This window comes from Equus przewalskii, chromosome 25, assembly GCF_037783145.1.
Source record: "Equus przewalskii isolate Varuska chromosome 25, EquPr2, whole genome shotgun sequence".
NCBI lineage: Eukaryota > Metazoa > Chordata > Mammalia > Perissodactyla > Equidae > Equus > Equus przewalskii.
In genome coordinates this window covers 38,225,831-38,249,409 of record NC_091855.1, presented here as the reverse complement: position 1 = coordinate 38,249,409, position 23,579 = coordinate 38,225,831, and the positions used below count along the sequence as shown (strand labels likewise).

Below are 23,579 nucleotides of genomic sequence, written 5' to 3'. Positions count from 1 at the left end.
TTGCTGTTAGCCATAGATGTTTTGGGATGATGGTTTAATCTCTTGGGTTATTTTTGCTGAGAGTAGGGGTTAATAATAGAAAGTTAAATATGGAAGAAAAAGAATAGGTTTGTTAAAAATCCAAGTCTAGCATAAAAGGGAACTTTCTAATCTAGGAGGTTAGAGACTGATTCATGAAATCAAGGAGTGTTGTCACTACAGTGTACTCTGGACTAAATCTTTGTTGGTTTCAATACATTTTAGAGAAAAAATAGGAATAGAGTTTTATCTGAAGGGCATGTTCTTTGATCCTTTTATCATAACACGGCTTTGAGTAGATGGCATATGTGTGTTTAGTTTCTAAGAGCCATCAGATGGGATCATCATACTCTTGGGTTGGATGGGAGCTTGGAGTGAGTTGTTTCTAAAATATTTATTTAGAATCTATGATGTGCCAGGCTCTGGGCTTAGCCCTGGAAATATAAAGATGAGTCAGGGATGGGCCTTTGCATTGGGCGTAATTCATCTGATTTCATACTGAGTGTTTGTTTAGAGTAGCGTATTAGTAGATAAATTCTTCAAATGGAATGTTAGGTGCTGTAGTGATTTTTGACTGTGTTGAATTTGCTGATAAGCTAGTTTACACGTTATTCTTTTTTAGACTATAGTAAGATATATGTGCGTCTATAGCACCTGTGTCTTTACTTTGATTCAGTTTCTATTTTGATTTATTTTTGTTTTTTTTCATGAGGGTTTAACTTTTACCACTAGTTATGACTTTTGTCAATAGCTGTTGCATTATAAAATTTCATTTCACTAAGTTAATATGATAGTTAATTTGGATTGTGTTTTAGTGCATTATTCTGAATGAGGAAACGGTGATTGTACATATTGTAATGTTGAATACTAATGTAATTTATGTTTACTTTAACATTTGGGCATATTTTTGATGTTTTCTGTTTTAGCACAAGGCTTTCACTGAAGTATTTCTAGATGATTCACATAATCCTGCAAATTGTCGGATATCAGTACAAGTTGCCACATCAGCATTAAACCTTTCTGTTCGCTTCCCGATACCTGATCTTCGATCAGATCAAGAAAGAGGACCATGGTTTAAGAAGTCGCTTCAGAAGGAGATCCTTCATTTATCATTCACAGATCTAGAATTTAAGACTGAATTCGTAGGAGGATCAACCCCAGAGCAAATTAAATTGGAACTTACCTTTAGAGATCTAGTTGGTAAGATTGAACGTGCCTGTAAAGGAGCCAGACTAGAAACTAACAAGTGCCACTGAAATGTAAATCATGAAAAAGTATCTGACAGCCCCACAATGTCATAAAATTAAAGAATATTCTGTTAGAAAACAAGAGTAACAGCTTTTTTCCAGTATTGTATACAAATATATGATGTAAGTCAGTTTTTAAAGAGAAATTACTAAGCACAATGATTTATTTACTTTCTTAAAATATTTCTTTTCTACAGGGGAATAGATTGCTTTAGCTTACATTTTACCCAGCACCTTCCACTTACTTGTAAGGCTACTCATAGCCAGAATTCACTGGGTACCACTCTGTGTTAGCTCCTGTGCTGAGCACTTCACACACTTTATATTGTTTCCTTTAATCATCGTAGTTACGGTAGGCTTATTATTTCCGATTACTTTTATCATTTGTAAGTGAGAAATTTGTAGACTTAAGAAGAGGTACCTTCCAAGGTCGTTTAGTAGAAAGTGCTAGAATCAAGATTTGAACCCGAGTCCCACACTGGAGCTTGAGCTTTCAACCATCATACTCATCTCTGGTCACTTTTCTTTGTCAAACTCGTTTTTAGTTTTTCTGAATTACTTTTCTTTTGTCATCTAATGAAGAGAATATATAGAGTTAGAAGGAACCCAGTTTGTGAAGAACTCGGGAACTTCCTGATGTTTTAGCCTGTGGTTACTAAGCACGCTGCCTCTGCCATCACACTGCCACCCTGCTCCCACCACACTCTCCTGCCCCCACACCCCTCTGCTCATCCCCTCCTGGGCGGGCTGCAGTTTCCCTTCCCTGTTCTCAGTTGTACACATCTTAGACCTATTTAAAATTGTTGCCGATTGTGACTTCATGAAAGGGCGTTTTGGGGATATCTGATCTTGCCTTAACTCTAGTGGTGAGAAACTCATTCTGGAGGAAAGTCATTCTTTGTGAAAGGGAATGAAAAAACATGTATAGGGTTGTTGTGACTAGAGGTAATTCTTACAGTGCTTGGTACAAAATAAACATTTAAGAAATGTAGTTATTATATCTTTGCTAGATTAACTGCATAAACTTTTATGAGGAATAATCAAGTGACACTCAGTAAGTGGTAACTGCTGTATTTACTATATTGTGATTGTGTACCTTACACGTTAAACATTGGTATTTAAGAATTTGAACAGAAAACAGCATCTTTAATTTATCTGCTTATCTTGTTTCCCTACATGTACACATGGAACAGGAGCAAATGAATAAATGTTGTAGAACTTAACGTTGCATTCTGTCCTTGATTGAGAGGATCTTTGCTCCTCTAAGGAGAAAAGTATCTTGTAGTACTTGAGAAGACATGCATTTCAGTTAATCAGTCTTGTTTTATTAGGGTCATTCCAGGAAGATAAAGGAGAACCATCTATTAAGTTTTTCCAAGTGTCTAGTGGAGTAGATGGAGATACAGCATCATCAGATGATTTTGACTGGCCACGGTGAGTAAGCAAATGCATACGATGCATACATTTAATGAAATTTTCCTTTTAGAAATAAATTGCTGTATTCTTTTTAACTGACATTTTGGCTGTTAAATTTACGCTAAAAATATTCAGCCTTGATGAGAGAACCCTGAGGAAGATGGACAATTTAAATAAAAGTATGTGTTGAGTACTACTATATGAAAGGTGTACGTTAGATATTGCGAGAGATGGAGCTATGAAATGTGTCCTCTGTTCTCGATACCTAGTTTAATTAGATAACAATCATTAACCATTTTAAAAATAGTTCATAGCTACTGTAGAAGAGCTCATATGGTACCATTTGGTTAGTCGTCAAATGAATTTTATAGTCAGTGATTGCTTTAGGACAGTTTTTCAAATCTTGGGAGCTTTTACAGAATACTGATTCTTGGGCCCCTCCCTAAGATATACTGGTATAGAACCCGGGCATCACTATAGTTTAAAAATTATACCAGGTGATTCCAATATGCTGGTGGACTTAGAGAAACACTGCTTCAGGATTTCTTAGGCAGGGGATATTCCTTAAATTAGCCTCATAGTGGACTTGGATTACATTTAAAAGAACTTAGTTTACTTGAAATAATGATCCACTATTATATTGAAAACTTAGTATTTGAAGCTTTTCTAAGAATTAAAGTGATCTTTTTGAGCCATTTTTCTGCCTGTTTTCTTTTATACCCCTATGCCTTTTATGCGCCCTATGTATCAGCCCCCTTGGACTCTTAGGACAGGCATTATCAGTGCATGCCTGTTAATGAGCAGGAGTTAAGAGCATGAGTTTTCATCATAAGAATTGAGTCTACTTCACTTAGGTAATTTGGAAGCATAATTTATTAGGATATCTATAAATTAGGAAACAGTTGTGATAGTTTTAACTAGAACCAGCTGGCACCACTGACTTAGAAAAAAAGCTGTTGTAGATGGAACACAGCTGTTTTGTTTGAGGTGCCATGCCTCCTGATGACAAGGGGCTGATGTGGTAAAAGGGAGACCGCAAAGCCTTGGGCTCGTGATGTGCTGCAGAGGATTAGGAAGGGAATGGCGTTACTCTGGAGCAAAATCTAACGTCATCAAAGGCTGGCAGCCCCTGAGAGTTTGGGTTTGTAGCTGCAAAACAACAACAACAACAAGTCTTTTATTATTGAAATTCCTGAAGGAAAACATTACTCTGTTGTTGCAGTTCTGAAACCGTTCCCTAATCAGTCTTTCCTTTTTCCGTATGAGCAATTTATATAACATGAGGTTTCTTAGATGTGCAAGTACTCCGTGATAGCAGAAGAGACTGCATGTGGAAAGATTTGGTTTAATGATAATAAATAGAATTCTTAGGTAAAAATTGTTGACTGTTAATGAAATTTAAAAATAACCTTTCTGTCCTCCAAAGATCAGATTTCAGTTAGCCATGTGTAAGATGCTAAGGCCCTTCTTTTGTTTACTTGTTTCATCAATTCCACACTTCTAAGTTTACAGCATGCTTACAAGTAGGGGTTTCAGTAGACATAATTACACTTTGTAGAGAAACTGAATCCTATCAATCATTTAATCAGTGGTCTTTGTATTAGTCTGCATAAAAGTTAAAGTTTTGGAGTTTACACTTAGAGCTTGATCTTTTAAATTGTGTTTGCTATCAGAATTGTACTGAAAATAAACCCACCAGCCATACATTCCATTTTGGAAAGAATAGCAGCTGAGGAGGAAGAAGAGAGTGATGGCCACTATCAGGAAGAAGAGGAAGGAGGTGCTCATTCCCTGAAAGATGTTTGTGATCTGAGAAGACCAGCCCCGTCTCCCTTTTCTTCTCGAAGAGTAATGTTTGAAAATGAGCAGGTAAAGCTAAAGTGCGAGCGAGCAGCAAAGGAATTGTCCTCTGTTATATAGCAGTGATTTTAATTCTTTATCTTTTTCAGAAAGACTTTGTATACTGTTTTTCCTACGTTTTTAACTCCAAGATTGAATAATATCTATTATTTTCTTGGTTAAAGTTAAAAGTTACATGCTTATTTATTTGCTCACATACCAAGTCCTACGGATAGGGTCAGAAGATGATGCTGACATAAAATGGTTATTGATACCTTTTTTTGTACTAAACTGTTATATTTTAGATGGTGATGCCTGGAGACCCTGTAGAAATGACAGAGTTTCAGGATAAAGCAATTAGCAACTCTCACTATGTGCTGGAACTTACGTTACCCAATATTCATTTAACACTACCTAATAAAGGCTTTTATGAGAAGCTTTATAATAGGTGAGTTTGAACGCCTTTATAGTTGAATCTTTGGGATTGAACTTTTCTGCCTCCCTGCCTCTTTATTTCCTCTTTTCTCCCTTTTATTTCCTTGTTTAATATTCTCTGCCATCTCCGTGTACTTTGATGGTGTTGATTATAGAACTATTACCATTATGACGGGCTACTGTCTTAGCAGAGTTTCCTAACCAGTGTGTTTGGTAACTGGGTTACTTGTGTGTGAGATATTTATTCCCTCTGCCCTCACGTTGGCTGGTCGCTCTCTGTCGCCTGACCAGATCTCTCTTCTGTGTGTACAGTGACATGAAAGGAATTGGGAGATATTTGTATAGGGGGCCAGCAGATAGTGGGGTAGAATCAGAAGCCTAGAGTCTTTGTGTGAGGAGCATCCCTTCTCAGAGTGCAAAAAAGCATCCCATCACAATTATAAACTCTAACATAGACTTCTATATAAAAATTTATTACATTTAAATACCCTTAAACATGTATACCAAGCAAATATGTTGAAATAAATGGCATTCTAGAGTTGGAAGATCTTAAACTCTGAAGACCTTGGACAATTTCCCTATCCTCCGTAAGGTCAGTTTCCTCAACTCTCAAATGGAGCTGATGCTTCTACCTGCCTCAGAGGGTCGTCTGGAGGATTAGATGATCCAGTGCTTGGAAGGTTCTGAGAATAGTGCCTGGCATAGAGCAAGCACTCAGTAGTCATCTCTTACCGCTGTCATTCCTACCCACTGAAGGAATCTCTTCTGTAGTATATCTGAAAGATGGTCCTGTGGGATTCTAGAAAAAGACATCCTTCGTGTCTATCATCGTAGCTTCCCACATGTAAGCACGTTGTTCTAATTTCTCTTAATCTTCAGAAACTCCAAACTGTTGTTTCTTCTGTAGATTTACTTGGTATAGAATATCCCTGGCCCGTTATTTTCCTTAACTGTTGGTAATAAGCTCTGGGTCTCCTCACTGACTGTCAATGACTAGGGCTTTTGGTCTTAGAATCAGAAAATTAAGTTCCAGGAAGATCCACATAGTTCAGTTGTGTTGAAGATGAGATTCACGGGAGAGTCTATTGAGGGGTAGGAAGGAAGTGTTATTACTTCTATTTAGCTTTCCAAAACATCTTTTAAAATTTTTTATTTTTATATTTGTTTTATAATATACATACTTTATAAATAGCAGCATATAATTTATAAGTTCACATGAGAGGGCTTTCACAATTATTATTTTTTTTTTGAGGAAGATTAATGCTGAGCTAACATCTGCTGCCACTCCTCCTCTTTTTCCTGAGGAAGACTGGCCCTGAGCTAACATCTGTGCCCATCTTCCTCTGTTTTATATGTGGGATGCCTGCCACAGCACGGCTTGATAAGTGATGTGTAGGTCCACGCCTGGGATCCAAACTGGTGAACTCCAGGCCTCTGAAGCGGAACATGCAAACTGAACCACTATGCCATCAGGCTTGCCCTCACAATATTCTTTTAACTGTACAACTTCACACATGAGCTAAAGTTGGGAAACCACTTACCTCTAGGCTACTCTGTTTTATAATTGAGCAGTGTCTACTACTAAGAGCTAACGAATGTGCACACTAAGACTGAACAAAATGAAACGACCGGTTCAGGGTCTAGCCCAGAGGTCAGAAGGGCTTAATCCATTTCTTTCTCTTTCTGCACTGATTGAGCAGGTGGCTGTTGGTTAAACTGGAATATGGAACAGTGATGCATACCTTCCACGTTCAATATATAAATATACGTTCATTTACCACTTCTTTTTTCAGTACAGGACAAGGCCTTGTCTTTGAATATGAGCCACTGGTGGAAATTTTTACCTAACGTATGCCCAGAAGGCTTTGTGTACCGTTTTCAATTTCAGTTTCTTTAAAGTGGAGTGAAAAAATAGTTTCACAGCAATCTGAGGGCAGAATCCTGTTTTTAAAGATTTTTTTTCACCTCAATCTATATACTTAAAAGCCATCAGCACAATATTGAATAAAACTATACTTACAATAACATACAGCTGGGATGAGCAGATTTGAGGCCAAACACAGTTGACCAGTGGTCACTGGACAGAACGTACAGCTGAGCTGGTGGGAGCAGAAGTTCCCGGTGCGCTGGAGAGTAGTCTGCCAGAAGCCAGCGGTTAGCATGTGGGGAGCGTCAGTCTGTGTGGCGGGGGGCGTGGTTGACTTCTTCAATCCGGGAACTAGAGATTATCTGTTCATCTGGAGTGTGGGTTAAATGGGGTTGCTTAAGAGAGTTTCTGTTCTGGTTGTCTCTGCCCACTTCTCCGTCTCTCAGGCCCCTAGAATTGTAGAAATACTGCAGTGCTCCCTCACTCTGTGGGCCATAGAAATCCCTTATCTAAGTTCTGCAGGCTGTGGATTCTTTGCTCTTTATTTGGCTTTGTGTGTATATGTATTTTTTATTTTCAAATTAATATTATTTAAAAATTTTTCAAACATTCTCAAACTTACAGAAGAGTTACAAGTACAGGACAAAGAGTTTTTTTCCCCGAACCATTTGAGAGTGTCTTGCTGACGTGATGCCCCTTGAACCTTGAGCGCCTGAGTGTGTGTTTCTCACAGAGAAGGATATTCTTCTGCATAACCGTCATTCCCATCAAAATGAGGAAATTAATATTATACATTACTGCCATGTAGTCTTCAGACCCCGTTCAAGTTTTGCTAAATGTCTCAATAATGCCTTTTATATATATAATTTTTTTTTGTATTTTTCTGAGCAGGAGTTATAATCAACTCTGTCTTTACTTCAAACATTTAAAATACTGGTTTATTCCTTTAGTGCTTTGGTCAACTGGCTCCTTTTAGAAGGACAGGCTCAGGTATAGGAGAATTTTTTTCTATGTCGAAAGTCCTTTAGAATAGAATATAAAGAAGAATTCTAACTGGTTTTATTTAACCAAATATTTATTGAGCATCTGTTATATTTCAGGCTCATAGCCACAGAATCATGGTGATGTGTCCTTAAATATCTTAAGCAGTATTTTCTTTCTTGATACTGAAAACATCATCCGATGTTTTATGGTATTAATGGTGTCGACTGTGTTTAGACCAAAAAGTAAATAAGAAAACATAGTAAAATCATAGGAAATTTGTATTTACAGTCACATAGTACGAACTCAAGGTTTTATTTAACGTAATAGTTTCTCCTTAACCTATGAAGATCAGAGTATGGTTGTTGGGAACAAGGTAAAGGAAGAGCATTTCCTGAGAAAATTCTTCATTTTATACCTTCATTATTTCTCTATATAGAGGTTTAGACTAAGACCTGGATTTAGACTCGTGTTTCTTTGTCCTGTGAGTAGTATGCCTAAGAAGCAGCAAGCCAAGTGCGTACCACACAGTTCGGGGCCATAGCTGTCACTGTGTCTGTGACAGACCTGTTTCTGCCCCGTAATCCTGGTATTCTTTATCTAGTGATGCTTCTGTAAAGAGACCTTTTGGGTGGAGATTACAGTCTGCTGAGAGTCATAGTCCTCAGTCCTGGATTATACTTCCAAGGCTTCAGAAGCTCTAGAATTGGCCCGGGAAGTTCCTAAACAAGTGGCTTCTCACAGGAAGGGGCCAAGGCTACATCATTGCTTGGCACCTTGATTGGTATTCACACTAGGCTTTACGATGAGTCTGTGGTTTTGGCAGTCCTTCCATGTGAGTCATCCACTGGTCCTTTCATCATCAAACCTTTGCTGCCTGCTATGTGACAGCCGCTGTGCTGGGCACACATAAAGATGACTGAGACACAAGTTCCTATCTCTGAGGGGCTACAATCCAGGAAGGGGAAACAAGAAAATACAGTAGAGTATTATGGTGTTATGATTGAATTATGTATGTGAGGGATATGCCGCGGATCCAAATGTAACAAAAGTCTTCGTGGAGGACATTATAAAGTTTTCTTGAAAGGTTAGAGCATGGGTGTTGGGGAGAGGGTAGGGACAGAAGAGCATCTGAGTAGAGTCAAATATTTCTTCGAAAAAGTAGGATGTAGTAGCCTAGCTGTGACATCTGTCACCCCATTAGTCACCAGAATTGACTTGGCTGTTCTAACTAGTTAGAAAGTTGGAAGGGTTTCCTCTCCTTATTTCCTGTTCTATATGCAGTCTTCATCTCATGCAAACTTCCCAGTGAAGCTGTGCTTTCTCTTGAAGAGAGAAAAAGCAGATATCCCTAGAGGAAGTGAGTAATGGAAAAGAACTGAGGGGAGCTGGACATGATCTGGGCACTGGTCCCACTTCTACTAATTAGCTGTGTGACCTTGGGCAGGTCACTTAACCTCTGTGAGGCAGTTTTTTCAAATGTAAAGTGAGAGCAGTGGTCCTCCCTTGGCTGCCCCCCAGGACTGATGGAGGGTCGAATGAGACCACGCGTGATCTGTTACGGTTTAGAGTGCTCTTGCACATGCGAACAGTCTTCCTTTGGTACTTGATGGATTTTTATTTTTAATTAACTTCCTCCTTTAAAGTGCATTTAGATGTATGTAATTTGATGCATATGGCACAGGTAAGGCTAGGCAGGTATCTAGTTGTACAGATTGCTTCCTCACTGCCCTGCACTAGAGCCATGTCAGTTGTTTTTCCATTGAAACAACATAATTGATGTTTTTGGGTTTTTTTTTAAAGATTTAATTTTTCCTTTTTTCTCCCAAAGCCCCCCAGTACATAGTTGTATATTCTCAGTTGTGGGTCCTTCTAGTTGTGGCATGTGGGATGCCACCTCAGCATGGCTTGATGAGCGGTGCCATGTCCACGCCCAGGGTTCGAACTGGCAAACCCTTGAGCTGTGGAAGCAGAGCACGCGAACTTAACCACTCGGCCACAGGGCCGGGCCCTGATGTTTTTTACAAAACTTTTTTGTAGGATCTAATTTGTGTCACTATTTATAAAAACCATTATTCTTGTGATTTCTTTAAGGGATATTCTTTAGTTTGCTTTCAGTTGAACTAGTTGTTATGTACTTATTTTTCAACTTTCGTTTTTATAGGATTTTTAATGACTTGCTGCTGTGGGAACCAACAGCTCCTTCACCAGTGGAGACATTCGAAAATATTTCTTATGGTATTGGGCTCTCAGTAGCCAGTCAGCTGATTAATACCTTCAACAAAGATAGTTTTAGTCAATTTAAATCAACAGTACACTATGGTAATATATTTTAAGTTTGTTCTGAATTAACAAAGTAGTAGCCTCTTCAATGCATGCATTTAAAAATGTTTCTTTGATGATGTTTTCCATTTGTAACTACATTTTATAATACCTTTTAGTAATTTACAGTATTTCCCCACATCTATCTGTATATTGAGAATGTTAATATCAATTAAAGTTATCTTTGTAGTGATAGTATATACATTGTCTGAAATTCAGTGGTAAAGAGAAAAACGTAGAAAGTACATTTTTATTGTTATTCCAGATTTTTTGTAAAAATAGATTGTAAAATATTCTTGTGATAAAATATTCTTGTGATAATGTTCAAGTTGTTATTTTAATAAGCTGTCAGAATCATGTAATTGTGACATTTATTTCTCATAGATGAGGAAAGTGGATCTGAAGAGGAGACTTTGCAGTATTTTTCTACTGTTGATCCCAACTATCGTTCCCGTAGGAAAAAAAAACTAGACTCTCAGAACAAGAACTCGCAGAGTTTTCTCTCAGTTCTTCTGAGTATTAATCATGGATTAATGTCAGTTTTTACAGAGGTAAAGGTAAGCATTTACAAATGCAAAGTGTTTTTTCAAGTGTGTGCTGTTTTAAATCTGCCGTGATATATGCATCAGTAGTTGAGCTAGTTTGAGGTTGTTTCACTGACTGATGAAGATCAGTTTTCTGAGGCACGCCATGATGACAGCGGCTTTGAGAATTTAGCTTTCTTTGCAGATCAAAAGACAAATGGTATGTGGGCCTTCTTTTGGAAAACATGCTGGTTCTGCTCTTGAGGTGATAACTAGTAATTTATCTCTTATAAAGGAGGATGAAGTACAGGGATTCATTTGGCAGAAGAGACCCCACATAGCATTTAATTACTCAGTTTTGAATACCATCTTGTTGGATGGTTCAGGAGTCAGACCACTTTGCTGCAATGTGGGAGATTCTCCTAAACTGAATCAAGAGGAGCATTCTAAGGGTCAGAATTACTTTTCTGCATTTAAATAATGGCGTCTATGTTTTTCTAATCTTCTCATTAGCAAGATAATGGAGATCTGTTGGAAAACAAGCATGGTGAATTCTGGTTAGAGTTCAACGGTGGTTCCTTATTTTGTGTGACCAGATATGAAGGTTTTGATGACAAGCACTACATCTGCCTTCATTCTAGCAGTTTCAGTCTGTACCACAAAGGTAGGACAAATGTTAAATATGTGTGTTTTGTTCACCTCTGTTTAGACATGTTTAAGTTTTGTCTAATAAATCAAATCTATTGAGAAGAGAAATTTCTCATATTAGAAATTATTTTGTGGGGGGGTTCTGATTCCACTGGCAAAGTAATACTTATTGTAAACTAGAAGTTGACTTCATGTTCTTTTTTTGCAACAACTTTGTTGGGATGTAGTTCACATACTATACAATTCACCCATTTAGAATGCACATTTCAGTGGTTTTTAGTATTCCACAGAGTTGTGTAACCATCATCACAATCAACTTTAGAACATTTTCATCACTGCCAAAAGAAACTCTGTGCCCGTTAGCTATAACCACCCACCACAGCCCTCCCATCTCCCCTAAGCAACCACTAATCTACTTGGTCTCCATGGATCTGTCTCCTCTGGATGTTTCATGTAAATGGAATCATACAATATATGGTCTTTTGTGACTGGCATCTTTGATTTGTCGTGATGTTTTCAAGGTTCATTAGAGTGTTTCAGTATTTTTTTCCTTTTTATTGCCAAATAATATTCCATTTTATGGGTATACCGTATCTTATTATCTATTGATCAGTTGATGGGACTTTACATTCTTTGTTCTCTTTTGAGCAGTATTTCCTTTTGGTAACAGATACAGAGTTTACTATTCTTTGAGCACATTTCCTGTGTTACCTTGTGAATACACATGAAATACTTGCACATTCTTAATGTTTATCAGGTTTTCCTATTTAAATTTAATTTTCCTAGCATTTCAAATCTTAATTTTTTTTTTAAGTTGGGTACTGTCAGTCATACCAGCATGAGCAGAGAGTTATGAGTTATTATTGCCAAGCTAGTTGTTGGTCATTTTGCTTTCAGGATTATGTTATATTCAATGGAGGTACATCGAGTTTTTGTTTGGAGTTATAGAAGTCCGTGAACTAATTCAAGTAACCGTTTTGTTATATTTTCACCTCAATGCGGGTGTAGGCATAGTGGATGGAGTGATTCTTCCTACAGAAACACGACTGCCCAGTTCTACCCGCCCACATTGGTTGGAACCTACTATTTATTCCTCTGAAGAAGATGGCCTCAGTAAAGTTTCTTCAGATGGTGTTGGAGGAGACGCTATGAATATGCTCTCTGTTGCAGTTAAAATATTGTCTGATAAATCCGAGTCCAATACAAAGGTTTGTATTTTGTACTTTTATACCATTAAGTACTTGCTGTTGATTTGATTACTAGCTAAAAATGATTGCATAAAAGGCAACGTACTTTTTTTTTTTTAAACACACTTAATTAGAAAAACTTTTCAAGTTTTGAATTAGAGGGTTATGTAGGTGATAAAGGTAATTCTTTGTCTTGCTCTGGATAGGAATTTCTCATTGCTGTAGGACTGAAAGGAGCCACTCTCCAGCACAGAATGCTTCCTTCTGGGCTTAGCTGGCATGAGCAGGTAACAGAGCTGTTATATATGTATTGATTTAAGTTTTACTTTATATTAACATATATTACATGTACTGGAAAAGTTCACAAATCATAAATGTTCAGTGCTCATTGGATTATCATGAAGTCAGCACTCCTGTGTAACTACCTCTTAGGTTAGGAAATGGAACATTATCACTACCTCAGAATGTGGTTGATTTTTTTTATCTTAGAGTTTGGTCCCCATATATCTCAAAGACAGAGTTATCCTTTATGTCATTAAAGGGAAGGGATTCTGTGTCCCAGGACCTGTACAGTGCCTGGCATAGAGGAGCAGTAAATGATGTGTTGACTTGCACTTCTAACACATGTCTATTCTTTAACTGCCATAACTTCAGAATTATTCCTTAGGCCAGTAACGTGCTTTCAGGCATTTATAAGAGTGTCTATAATTAATTTCCAGTGTAATAATTCTTTGGTTAATGAAATACAGTTGGTTGTTTTTCAGAGGAAATTTTGGGTTAAGAAGTTAACTCTTCTTTATGTGAGAATGAAGACTAGTACACTGTCATTCTTGTTCATTTTCTTTAGAAAGAGGAACTTTTTCTTTGTGTTGGGAAAATAAATTATTTTAAACTTCAATGTTTTCAGAAAGCTTTTTTCATAAAAGCATTTAGGAAACATGAAGGAGATATATATATTATATGTCCTATATAGATATATACATATATATCTGTATATAGGGGTGGGTAGAGAGATGGGCAGTATGAACACAGAAGTGTTTCTAAGGGTGAGATTTAGCCTGACCTCCGTGTTTAGATTACAAATATGGGAGTATAGATGTTGGTAGGGACTGGTTTTCAGACTGCGCTGGGTATAAATTAAGGAAAAAGAAGTTCTCTCCACAATGGATTATATAGAAAACCAGATAGAGAGTTTTAAGCAATCTTTAACAAAATTTTTTTCAAGAATTATTCCAAGGAAAATAATGTGAAAGTATATTATAGATACTTTATTAGTTTCATCAGATATGATTTTCCAAGATTTCTGTAGCATTTCAATTGTTGGATGGGCCTCTTTATTTCAAATGCTAGTTTTGCAAATACTTTTTGAAGTCAATTCCTTCAAAATGATGACTTTTTTTCCTTTAGTATTATGATTTTCCAATAAATCATTGCTTTTTCTGTGAGATATTTTGTTTGACATTGATATTAAGGATATCATATCAAAACTTTTTTTTTCTTCTAAAGCAGGGCGTTTTATATTTTTGTGATTATAGATTTTATACTTCTTGAATATTGCTGATGAGCCTGTTCTGGGATATAATCCTCCAACTTCATTTACAACTTTTCATGTTCATCTCTGGAGCTGTGCCCTTGATTATAGGTTAGTTTACAAATGGAACAAGATAAAGTTTTCTTGTTTAAAATGTATACTAGGTTTTGAAAAATACATAATTCAGTGGAGTGAAGGTTCAGATGCTTTTGAAAGGAGGGTGTGTCGTCACAGCAGTCTGATGTTCTGTCGTTTCTCTGTGGTCTCAGGCCTCTTTCTCTGCCCATCCGATCTCTTCTCACTGTGGAGACGTTCAGCGTTTCTAGCAGTGTGGCCTTGGACAAGTCATCTTCTACTCTCAGGTACCTGTGTGCACTTCATTGTATGCTAAATGCAGCTGTTCCGAGCATGCTAATTAGTATTTGTCTAAACCCTTTGATTAAAGTCTCGATGTTTTGTTAAAGCCAACATCCTTTTACTAATAGTCATGTCCCTTTATCCAAGTTTTCAGTTTTTCTTTCTAAGATGATTCATCTCATTTCTTCTGTTCGTTACTGTATTTCATTTATAGGGAGGAAATTAATTCCTGAGGTTGTTAGTTTACTTTTGAAAACGTATATATAAACTTCCCAAATTACCTGATATACTTTATTTTCATAATTTAAACCTTGTGAATTTGGGCATCTACCAAACAAAAAAATGCTGAAAATTTAGAATTAATTTGAGCAGATGATTTAATTTCATTCTATACACCATTTAAATATTCCTAGCACTCATAAACCATGCATTTTAAAGAAGTGTTAGATATACTTATAAGTTAGAAACTGCATATCACTTTGATAATATTTACATCAGAAAGAATGATACAACTATGTATATAGTAATCACTTAGCATATATTCCAATAAGTATTTTAGATGTTGATTTTATGTTTTTTTCTCAGAATAATTTTGGATGAAGCTGCTTTACATCTGTCTGACAAGTGTAATACTGTCACTATAAATTTGAATAGAGGTAAGAGTTAAAAAAGATAATTGGGGATAGATAATGCTCTATTATATTTGTGTGTGAATATTTTAAAGCATTATAACTCTGGGATAATGCCAGTGAACTAAGGATCTTATTAAATGTCAGTTTGAAGTTGTAATGTCCTTATAACATCAGTTAAGTATACACTTTTTTTAATATAAGACAAATTTTGTTTCTAACTAAAATAAAGTGAATTGTAGGATTTTTGTAGCATGAAACTATATTTCCATTGCATTGTAAACGTTTGTAGCACTACCTGCCATGAATTTTAAAGAAATGCTAGTGTTATTAGGTGTTTGTTGGATAAGCTTTGTTTTTTCTTTTTTAGCTTGAGGAAGGTTGTCCCTGAGCTAACATCTGTGCCAGTCTTCCTCTATTTTGTATGTGGGATGTCACCACAGCATGGCTTGATGAATGGTGTGTAGGTCTGTGCCCAGGGTCCAAAACGACAAACCCCAGGCTGCTAAAGCAGAGTGTGTAAACTTAACCAATACAGCACAGGGCTGGCCCTGGATAAGCATCTTTTGAAAGCTGTACTTAGGCATTTTATTAATTACTTTTTAACATTTTAGATTATGTTCGTGTGATGGATATGGGGCTTTTGGAATTAACCATAACTGCGGTGAAGTCTGATTCTGATGGAGAGCAAGTAAGTTATTAAGATAAATGGAAATTTTTATTTAAGTCCTATTTTTCAAATGAGACACTAAAAAAAATATTGAATTTACTATAAAATTATTTTTCCACTTACATAGTTTTAGTCAAAAATAGGTAAAATACTTTAAAATCAAGATTGAGTTATTATAAACAAACATGTCCTGTTGCAAGGCAATTATCATATTATATTTTATTTAATGTAATAAGCCTATGCAAAAAAGAAATTTTTGTCTGTTGTTTGGAAAACACTGTCATCCTTTTTCCCTTGTGTCCCGTCCAGACTGAGCCACGCTTTGAGTTACACTGTTCCAGTGATGTTGTCCATATCAGGACGTGCTCAGATTCCTGTGCTGCGTTAATGAACCTCATTCAGTACATTGCAAGCTATGGGGACTTACACGCAGCCAACAAGGCGGAGATGCGGCCTGGAGCTCCTCCAAGAAAGATGAAGGTACAGCTGCAACATCATTCCTTAGAAGTCACTCGCCCCCCCACCCCATTCTAGCCACGTGAGTGACGTGTTTATGCCAGCGAGGTCTTCTTCATGCCAGTCATAAGACAGAAAAGAAACTGAAAAATTATCGCTTCAGAGTGATAGGGTCTGGAAAGCTGATTCCATGGGCCTTTTTGGAAAACCATTCTACCATTTGATATCCTTTGTTTCAGAATACATTAATCTTCTCAACCAAAGTAATACTTTTTTCCAGACTTAAGTTATTTTCATCTGTCTGGGAAGAAAGAAAATATTTTTAACATATAAGAGCTTTTTGTTTTGTTTTTAAAGATTTTTTCCTTTTTTTCCCCAGAGCCCCCTGGTACATAGTTGTGTATTTTCAGTTGTGGATCCTTCTAGTTGTGGCATGTGTGATGCCACCTCAGCATGGCTTGATGAGTGTTGCCATGTTTGTGCCCAGAATCCCAACCAGCGAAACCCTGGGCCGCTGAAGCAGAGCACGCAAACTTAACCACTCGGCCACGGGGCTGGCCCCTAACATATAAGAGCTGCCTGTGTGCAAGTTGTTTGTAAAAATGCTCTGAGAAGGTAGATGGCAGATGTTAATATTATTACCAGAAGACTTATTTATATAATACTATCGTCCATGTTTATCATCTACTTTTCAGTATACTTTTCCAGTTTTCAGTATACTTTCTCATATGTAATTTCCTATAATCCAGTGCAATAGAGAGGTTAAAGATTATCATCTCTGTGTTACAAATGAATAAGTTAAAACCCAGAGAATTTAGGCAGTTTGCCCTAATTAGTAGCAGACGCAGCAACAAAAACCCAGATATTTTGATTCCTGGTTTAATGCTTTCTGATGCCCCCAAGTGTCACCTCTCTGCCATGTCTTACGTCCAGATTGAGCAATGTCCAGTTTGTTTAACATTTTTTATTTTTCAGTGTTGTCATTCTTCTTTATAGCCTCTTCTGTGAACAGAATTCTCAATCCCCTTAGGCTGTGGAGCCTCTAGTAAGGGTCTGGCTGGCCTTGCATTATCATTCGTTCAGGATGATCTTACACGTTATGTGTTATGCTTCTGTTTTTGATTCCTTGCTCCTGCCATATTTTCACTATTAATAAGGTGATCTATGACACTCCCTCTCTACTGTTTAGTCTTTTTTAAAAGCATTCTTGAGTTTATTAACAGTTATTTTAAGTTATCCGTTTTGAATTGGATCTTTTCATTTTAGAGTCATGTTCACATTTCATGAGCACAGTTCACTAACCAGGATGGTAAAGCATCAGTGCTGAAATTGAGTCCATGAATCACCATTTAGTAGACTGTCTCTCTTGTGTATGCCCCCCACTGTCCTTAAGTGTGTCTATTTGTTCCAAGCAATGAGTCTCTGACCTACAGTGGCTTTGTCTCGAAGGGGTGAAAGTCGTTGGTAGCCATCAGATTTGAGCAGATCAAACTCTCTACAGAGAGAGAGCCCCTCTTCCCCAGCTTTGCTGCAGTTTTTTCCAACTTCCTTTTCTTCTAATGTATTTCCTCTTCAAGATCCTAGTTCACTGTGCTGGCTTAGAGGCAATGACACATTTATTTCTATTTGCCAGTAGTTGTTGGAGTGATGATGATGATACTAAAAACTTAAAATGGAAATGTAACAGCTGCTGGGCCAAATACAGAAAAATGAACATGTTCCTCTTTCTAGTGTTTTTGTAAAAAGTAGTGTATTTGTAGGACAAAATAAATGTTAAATAGTTTGCTTTTTAGAGCATTTTCAGTTACTTTTAATTAGGTTTTTTGGCTGTAGGTAGATTCCAGTGGTCGATCATCCTCACGTGGTCCAGTACTTCCTGAAGCAGATCAACAAATTTTACGAGATTTGATGAGTGATGCTATGGAGGAGATTGACATGCAACAAGCTACTTCATCTGCAAAACCACAATCTAATGGTAAGACAGACCAAGACCGTTTCTCTGGATGTACTGATGTTGTAGTTGAGGCTTACCTCATTTGTGTTCCTATAAATTCTTCAGTAAGTAACTTATTAAAGAAAAGACAGGTATGAGTTGTGGTAGATATGTATTAGTCAGCTTGTGTTTATTGAGTGTCTTGCAGATGAATAACACTGGCCAGGGTGTTGTGGGGGATACAGATTAAGTGGAAGACAAAGCTTATGTTTTCTGGTAGCTTATAGTTTAGTAAAACAAATTGGCAGTAAACCAGACTAATGCTGGTACTTAGAATAATTGAGAAATGATATAAGAAAACACTTTAGAATGTGGTATATACTTGGACTATTGTTTGGAAAGGATTGGAATCGTTTCATTAGGCTTGGGTGAAAGTGAAATGAGTTGGCTTTTAAAAAGTGAGTAGGATTTAGATGTGTAGAGGGGAGACAGAAGGTAATCTTGGCAAGGTCATTACCATCAGCAGAGGTACAGACGAAGGCATGTGTGGACCTTAATTATCTAGCCGCTCAGCCTGTTAGTGGAACAGAAATTCCCTTCTTATTGAGAAGAATTAGATAATAAAGTTAGATAAGCAGGGAGGAACTACACAGTTAGTCTTGAAAGCCAAGTGGAAGCATCTCAATATTTTGGAGCATCTATCTAAAACATATTTTTTTCTAATTGGATGAACATAGCTATTTCTATATGTTGTGAATCCTTAATTTTTAAATTTTATTTCATGGTGTTTGAAAAGTTTAGCATTACATGTTGCTTTTATTCTAATTTAGAATAAATTAGAACTAAGGAAGAAGATGGGAACTTTTAGCGTCCTATGTGCTACATTATTTGTAATAAATATTAGCAGCTAACCTATTTATGTGGGAAAGAATATTTAGTAAATATTTACTGAGCAGCTTCAGTATTCAAGATTTTGTACTAGTCACAGGGCAGTTATAAGGATGAGTAAGTCTGAGGTGCTGCCATAGAAGAATTTAAAATCTAATCTGTGAGCCTCTTGAGGCTAAAGTGTCACTTTATTCATCTTAGTCTTCTCAATCCATATTACAGTGTTTGGTTTGAATGAATGAATGGCAAAAGAATTCATAAATCTGATATGTAATATAAATGTATGAAAATGTATGGTCACATACAGATTTTGGCACACATGCAGTCTTTTGTGAACTTAATATTGAGAGAGCTGCCTGAGAACAGGTGTCCGGTTTGGGTATCCAGCGCCCTAAGAAGTAGTCTTTATTGCTTGGAATCGCGCCCTGGCCTAAGATATGCTCAGCAACCGATTCCCCCACCTGCTCCACAAGCAGAGATGTCCTATAGATTTAGGTGAGACACTACTAGATGTAACCAGTTTCTCCCTCTGTTGCAATATTGTCCAAGAAGTTTCTTCCAGAACTCCACCCACAGGACAGAATTGTCAATATGAAATTCTGGCTAAAGTGAAACTCCAGTCAGCGCTAACCAGCTGTTGCCGAATTCCTCAGCTTCTCTAACACCAAATAACTAAGAGGAGACTGTCTGTAACTTTAAGAGACTGTCATTTACTGTTTTCTTAGAGAACTGCAAACTTATTATTAGTCTTTTTATTAGTAGTCAGAAGACTGTTGTAAGAAATAAATGGTACATAATGTGTATCTGACATGTGGTTAAAATGCTTAATAAGTGTTACTGTTATTGATGTTTCAAAATTGCCTAAATAGAATATTGTAATCTTTTTACCTAGGTGTTTTGGATGAAAAATCTCAAATTCAGGAGCCGTGTTGTTCAGACCTCTTCCTGTTTCCAGATGAGAGTGGGAATGTGTCCCAGGAGCCTGGCCCCACTTATGCCTCATTCACTCACCACTTGATTAGTGATGCAGTGACAGGTGTGTCCACGGAAAATGACGACTTCTGCATTCTTTTTGCGCCAAGAGCGACCATTCAGGTAATAAATTGATAATAGGCTCAAGGCCTTGAAATATGTTATATACTGAATTGTCCAAAGGCTACCTGAAAAAGATTCTTTAGATTTTAACTTTTCACAGTTCAGAATTACTTTGTTTTGTCATGTACTATTGATGCTTTATAAATGTTTGATATACTTTACTGTTTCTATGACACATCTCAGAGACTCAGAAGAATGCTCTGTCTTTGCAAAATTTCCTACATAGATTATTGAACTACAGATGTTGTATATGGGAAGTTAACTCTTCAGGGTAGTGGAATTAAATGGCAGAAAGGAGTGCTGCACAGAGTTGCTAGTCCAAGAACTGGGAAAGATGAGGTTTGTGTGAAGGCTGGTGGTTGGTTGATATATATAATTTCCATTTTAGTATCATGCTGACATTTAAAAAGGGTGGTCTGGATTTAGTGAATGCACAGTTCACTAACGAAAATGATTAAGCATTGGTGCTGGAATTGAACCCAGTAAATCACCATTTAGTGTCTATATGTATTGAACTCAGTGGTAACTTAGGTGAGTGTATTAATTTTACCAAGTTCCAGGAAATTAAAAAAGCCAATCAAATTCAGGTTAAGCTCATTATTAGGAACGTGATAATTTGGTCGGTATGTTGAAGTATGTCAAGTTTGGAGTGCAGTATTGACTTTGAATTAAATAACTACACACACGCGCGCACACGCATCAACACACGCACACTAAATCTGTGCCTTTTCATTGTCAAACAAGTAGTAAAATGTGAATTGTGGACTATAAAAAGTCCTTATGGAGTAACCATAGAACAGGGGATCCATTTTGTGGTTAGTAAAACAGAGTATCTTATGTGATGATTAATGTCAGTGCTTACTATTCCATTTTATATATTGAAATTATTAAAAAGAAAGAATCAAGAAATTCCCTTGAGATGTGCACTATAATCAGTGGTTTCTTCTGAGATAAGAGAGTGTGTGTTACCTGTTTCTCCATCCTAGGAGAAGGAAGAAGAACCAGTGGTAAAAGTAATGGTTGATGATGCAATTGTGATCAGAGAGAATTATTTTAGTGTGCCTGTTAAGAAGACAGACACAAGCAAAGCCCCGTTACACTTTCCCGTTCCTGTGGTTCGGTACGTTGTTAAAGAAGTCTCTCTTGTTTGGCATCTTTATGGAGGAAAAGATTTTGGAACAGCCCCTCCTACTTCTCCAGCTAAAAGTTATCAGTAAGTTAATTTCTACATAAGTTTATTTGGCAGACCAATATATTCTTTTTATAGAAAAATGCAGAGAATTTATCATTTAAAAAAAAATCTATAAAGTAGTATTAAAAACTGTAGTTTAAATGATGCTCTTACATTTTTCCATTTGTGAACTTGTTTGCATTGTTTGTATTTTTACTAAAACATGGTGACTTATGTGATTTCCGTTCAGCACGTTCACTAAAATGAATGAGACCCAGACCTTGCCCTCAGTTCAAAAGGCAAAGACAGTTACGTGAGCAAATCAGGGCAATGAAGTGATGTTTGTGCGTCAGGAGCCAGGGACCGTGCATGCCCCTGAGTCTCCAGCATCCACAGGGTACTACGCAAAGAGTCGATGCTCCTGAAGTACTTGTTAAATGAGTGCATTGTTCGGTAGTGCTAGAAGAGAACTAGAGAGAGAGACTAGGTGTGGTGGGGGCAAACATTCTCATTGGATGGGGAGGGTCAGAAAAGGTTGTGTGGAATGGTAACCTTTGGCACGACAGTGTACTAACTTTTTCAATTTAAAAGTGATTTTTAAAAACTTCTGACTTTACTATAGTTCTTTTTTGTATTAATTGGGATTTCTAGGACTTGTGCTCTTACTATAAGGGTTTGTGAAGTAATAAGGAACTTATAAGGAGGTCTCAGTTCTAAGTCTGTCCTCTGATATGAACACCAATATCATACTTAGGTTTTTCTGTAGTTCTAAATATTTAGCAAGCAGATGATTGCCCTAATGGCAATAATAAAATTAATGTTCTCAGTGTCTTAAAGTATAAAAAATGTGGTTTTGGTTTATAGTAATACAATTTGTGGTGGCGTTCTGTAATCTTATTTTCCTTTTCATCTTATTTTTCCTGATGTTATTCATTGCCTTTCTTTGAATATTCCTTTAACAAAAGGTTTTTTTTCCCCCATTTATAGTAGTCCCCACAGTTCCCCTTCTCACACACCCACAAGACATGGACGTAATATGGTATGTGGGGGAAAAGGAAGAAACCATGACTTTTTAATGGAAATACAGTTAAGCAAGGTAAGACGGCATTTTGAAAGGAAAAGTCCACTAAAGCAGAAGCATTAGTGGGGTTCTTTGGTTGCCTCTCCTCGCCTTGTGGCCTAGAGCCGGCAGTCCCAGCCCTTCGGACTGGAGAAGTGCAGGCGTCTTGTATAAAACTCTCACCTCTTTTTCCTTCTCAGACGTTCTGAGAAGACTGCAGGGTTTTGTTTTTGTTTTCCTAGGCTACCCCTAGAGCAGTGTCTCAGAGTTGAGCAGGCATCAGAATCCCCTTGAGGGCTTGTTAAAACACAGGCTGCTGGACCCCAAAGTTTCTCATTCAGCAGGTCCTAGGTTGGCCTGTGGATTTGTTTTTAACGAGTTCCCAGGTGATTCTGATGCTGCTTTCCCCAGGACGACACCTGGAGAACCACTGCCCTTGGAGCATCTGTCTGGGAAGGCCTGCTGTCGGATAGCACATATGTCAGGTCCTTTGTGAACATCTAGAGACCAGTAGGGCCAGGCCGCCTGTGGCAGTGTGTGCATTCAATTCTGTCAGCTTGTCTGGGATTGTGCCAAGTGTCATGCACTAGGGTGCTTAACATAGGAGGGTTGTAGTGATGACAATTCCTTGTATTTAATTGTATCCTTACCCTCTTTTGGAACTTGAAGTCTGCCTTCAATGATTGATTTTCAAGCAATTTCATAGATATGCAAGATGATAAGTTTATGTCTTATTCCTGTTGAGGGTTTTGCTTGAAAATGTTAGGGATTTTACCAGGATTAAATAAAAAGTGTCAGTCAAGCTTATCTTTGTATGGTAGGGTATGCACAGGTCAATCAATAAATAAGTGAACAAATGAAGGAATGTTATATTCTCTGAAAGTGGAATTGAAAGCTGAGAATTCAAAGAAACTGCTGAGTGATGTTTTGCATTTTATGGAGAAAATCTAATTTAAATAAAATGTAAAGCTTGCTCTATGTTCCTTCTCCTTGTCTGTGAAGGTGAAGTTTCAGCATGAGGTCTACCCCCCATGCAAGCCAGAATGCAGTTCCAGCCTCTTAGAACACCCAGTCTCCCGGCAGGTGTTCATCGTGCAGGATCTTGAAATTCGAGATCGCCTGGCAACATCACAAATGAATAAGTTTTTGTACCTGTATTGCAGTAAAGAAATGCCTCGAAAAGCTCATTCCAACATGGTAAGATTTAAAACTTCATATTTTTTGTTATATTTGTTTTGGAAAAGTGTTTTTATTATATCTAACTGCAGAAGATTTAGATTGGAGAAGATTACTGATTTTTTTTTC

General features: G+C 37.2%; 1 protein-coding gene across 3 annotated transcripts in view; it reads left to right on the top strand.

The window, feature by feature from the left end:
- ATG2B (autophagy related 2B) overlaps nt 1-23,579 on the top strand; it is a 68,762-nt gene that overhangs the window by 27,863 nt on the left and 17,320 nt on the right. For all 3 annotated transcript variants that reach the window (XR_011533155.1, XM_070594627.1, XM_070594628.1), the window contains exons 15-33: nt 945-1,218; nt 2,597-2,699; nt 4,355-4,550; nt 4,826-4,968; nt 9,968-10,125; nt 10,510-10,682; nt 11,163-11,313; nt 12,306-12,505; nt 12,691-12,771; nt 14,020-14,126; nt 14,285-14,377; nt 14,958-15,028; nt 15,616-15,692; nt 15,981-16,151; nt 17,961-18,102; nt 19,841-20,043; nt 21,030-21,256; nt 22,202-22,310; nt 23,277-23,471. Coding sequence is in view for 2 of the 3 variants with exons in the window: in XM_070594627.1 (XP_070450728.1) it covers nt 945-1,218; nt 2,597-2,699; nt 4,355-4,550; nt 4,826-4,968; nt 9,968-10,125; nt 10,510-10,682; nt 11,163-11,313; nt 12,306-12,505; nt 12,691-12,771; nt 14,020-14,126; nt 14,285-14,377; nt 14,958-15,028; nt 15,616-15,692; nt 15,981-16,151; nt 17,961-18,102; nt 19,841-20,043; nt 21,030-21,256; nt 22,202-22,310; nt 23,277-23,471 (2,874 nt within the window). In the remaining variant the exon portion in view is untranslated. The remainder of the gene's footprint in view (nt 1-944; nt 1,219-2,596; nt 2,700-4,354; nt 4,551-4,825; nt 4,969-9,967; nt 10,126-10,509; nt 10,683-11,162; nt 11,314-12,305; nt 12,506-12,690; nt 12,772-14,019; nt 14,127-14,284; nt 14,378-14,957; nt 15,029-15,615; nt 15,693-15,980; nt 16,152-17,960; nt 18,103-19,840; nt 20,044-21,029; nt 21,257-22,201; nt 22,311-23,276; nt 23,472-23,579) is intronic.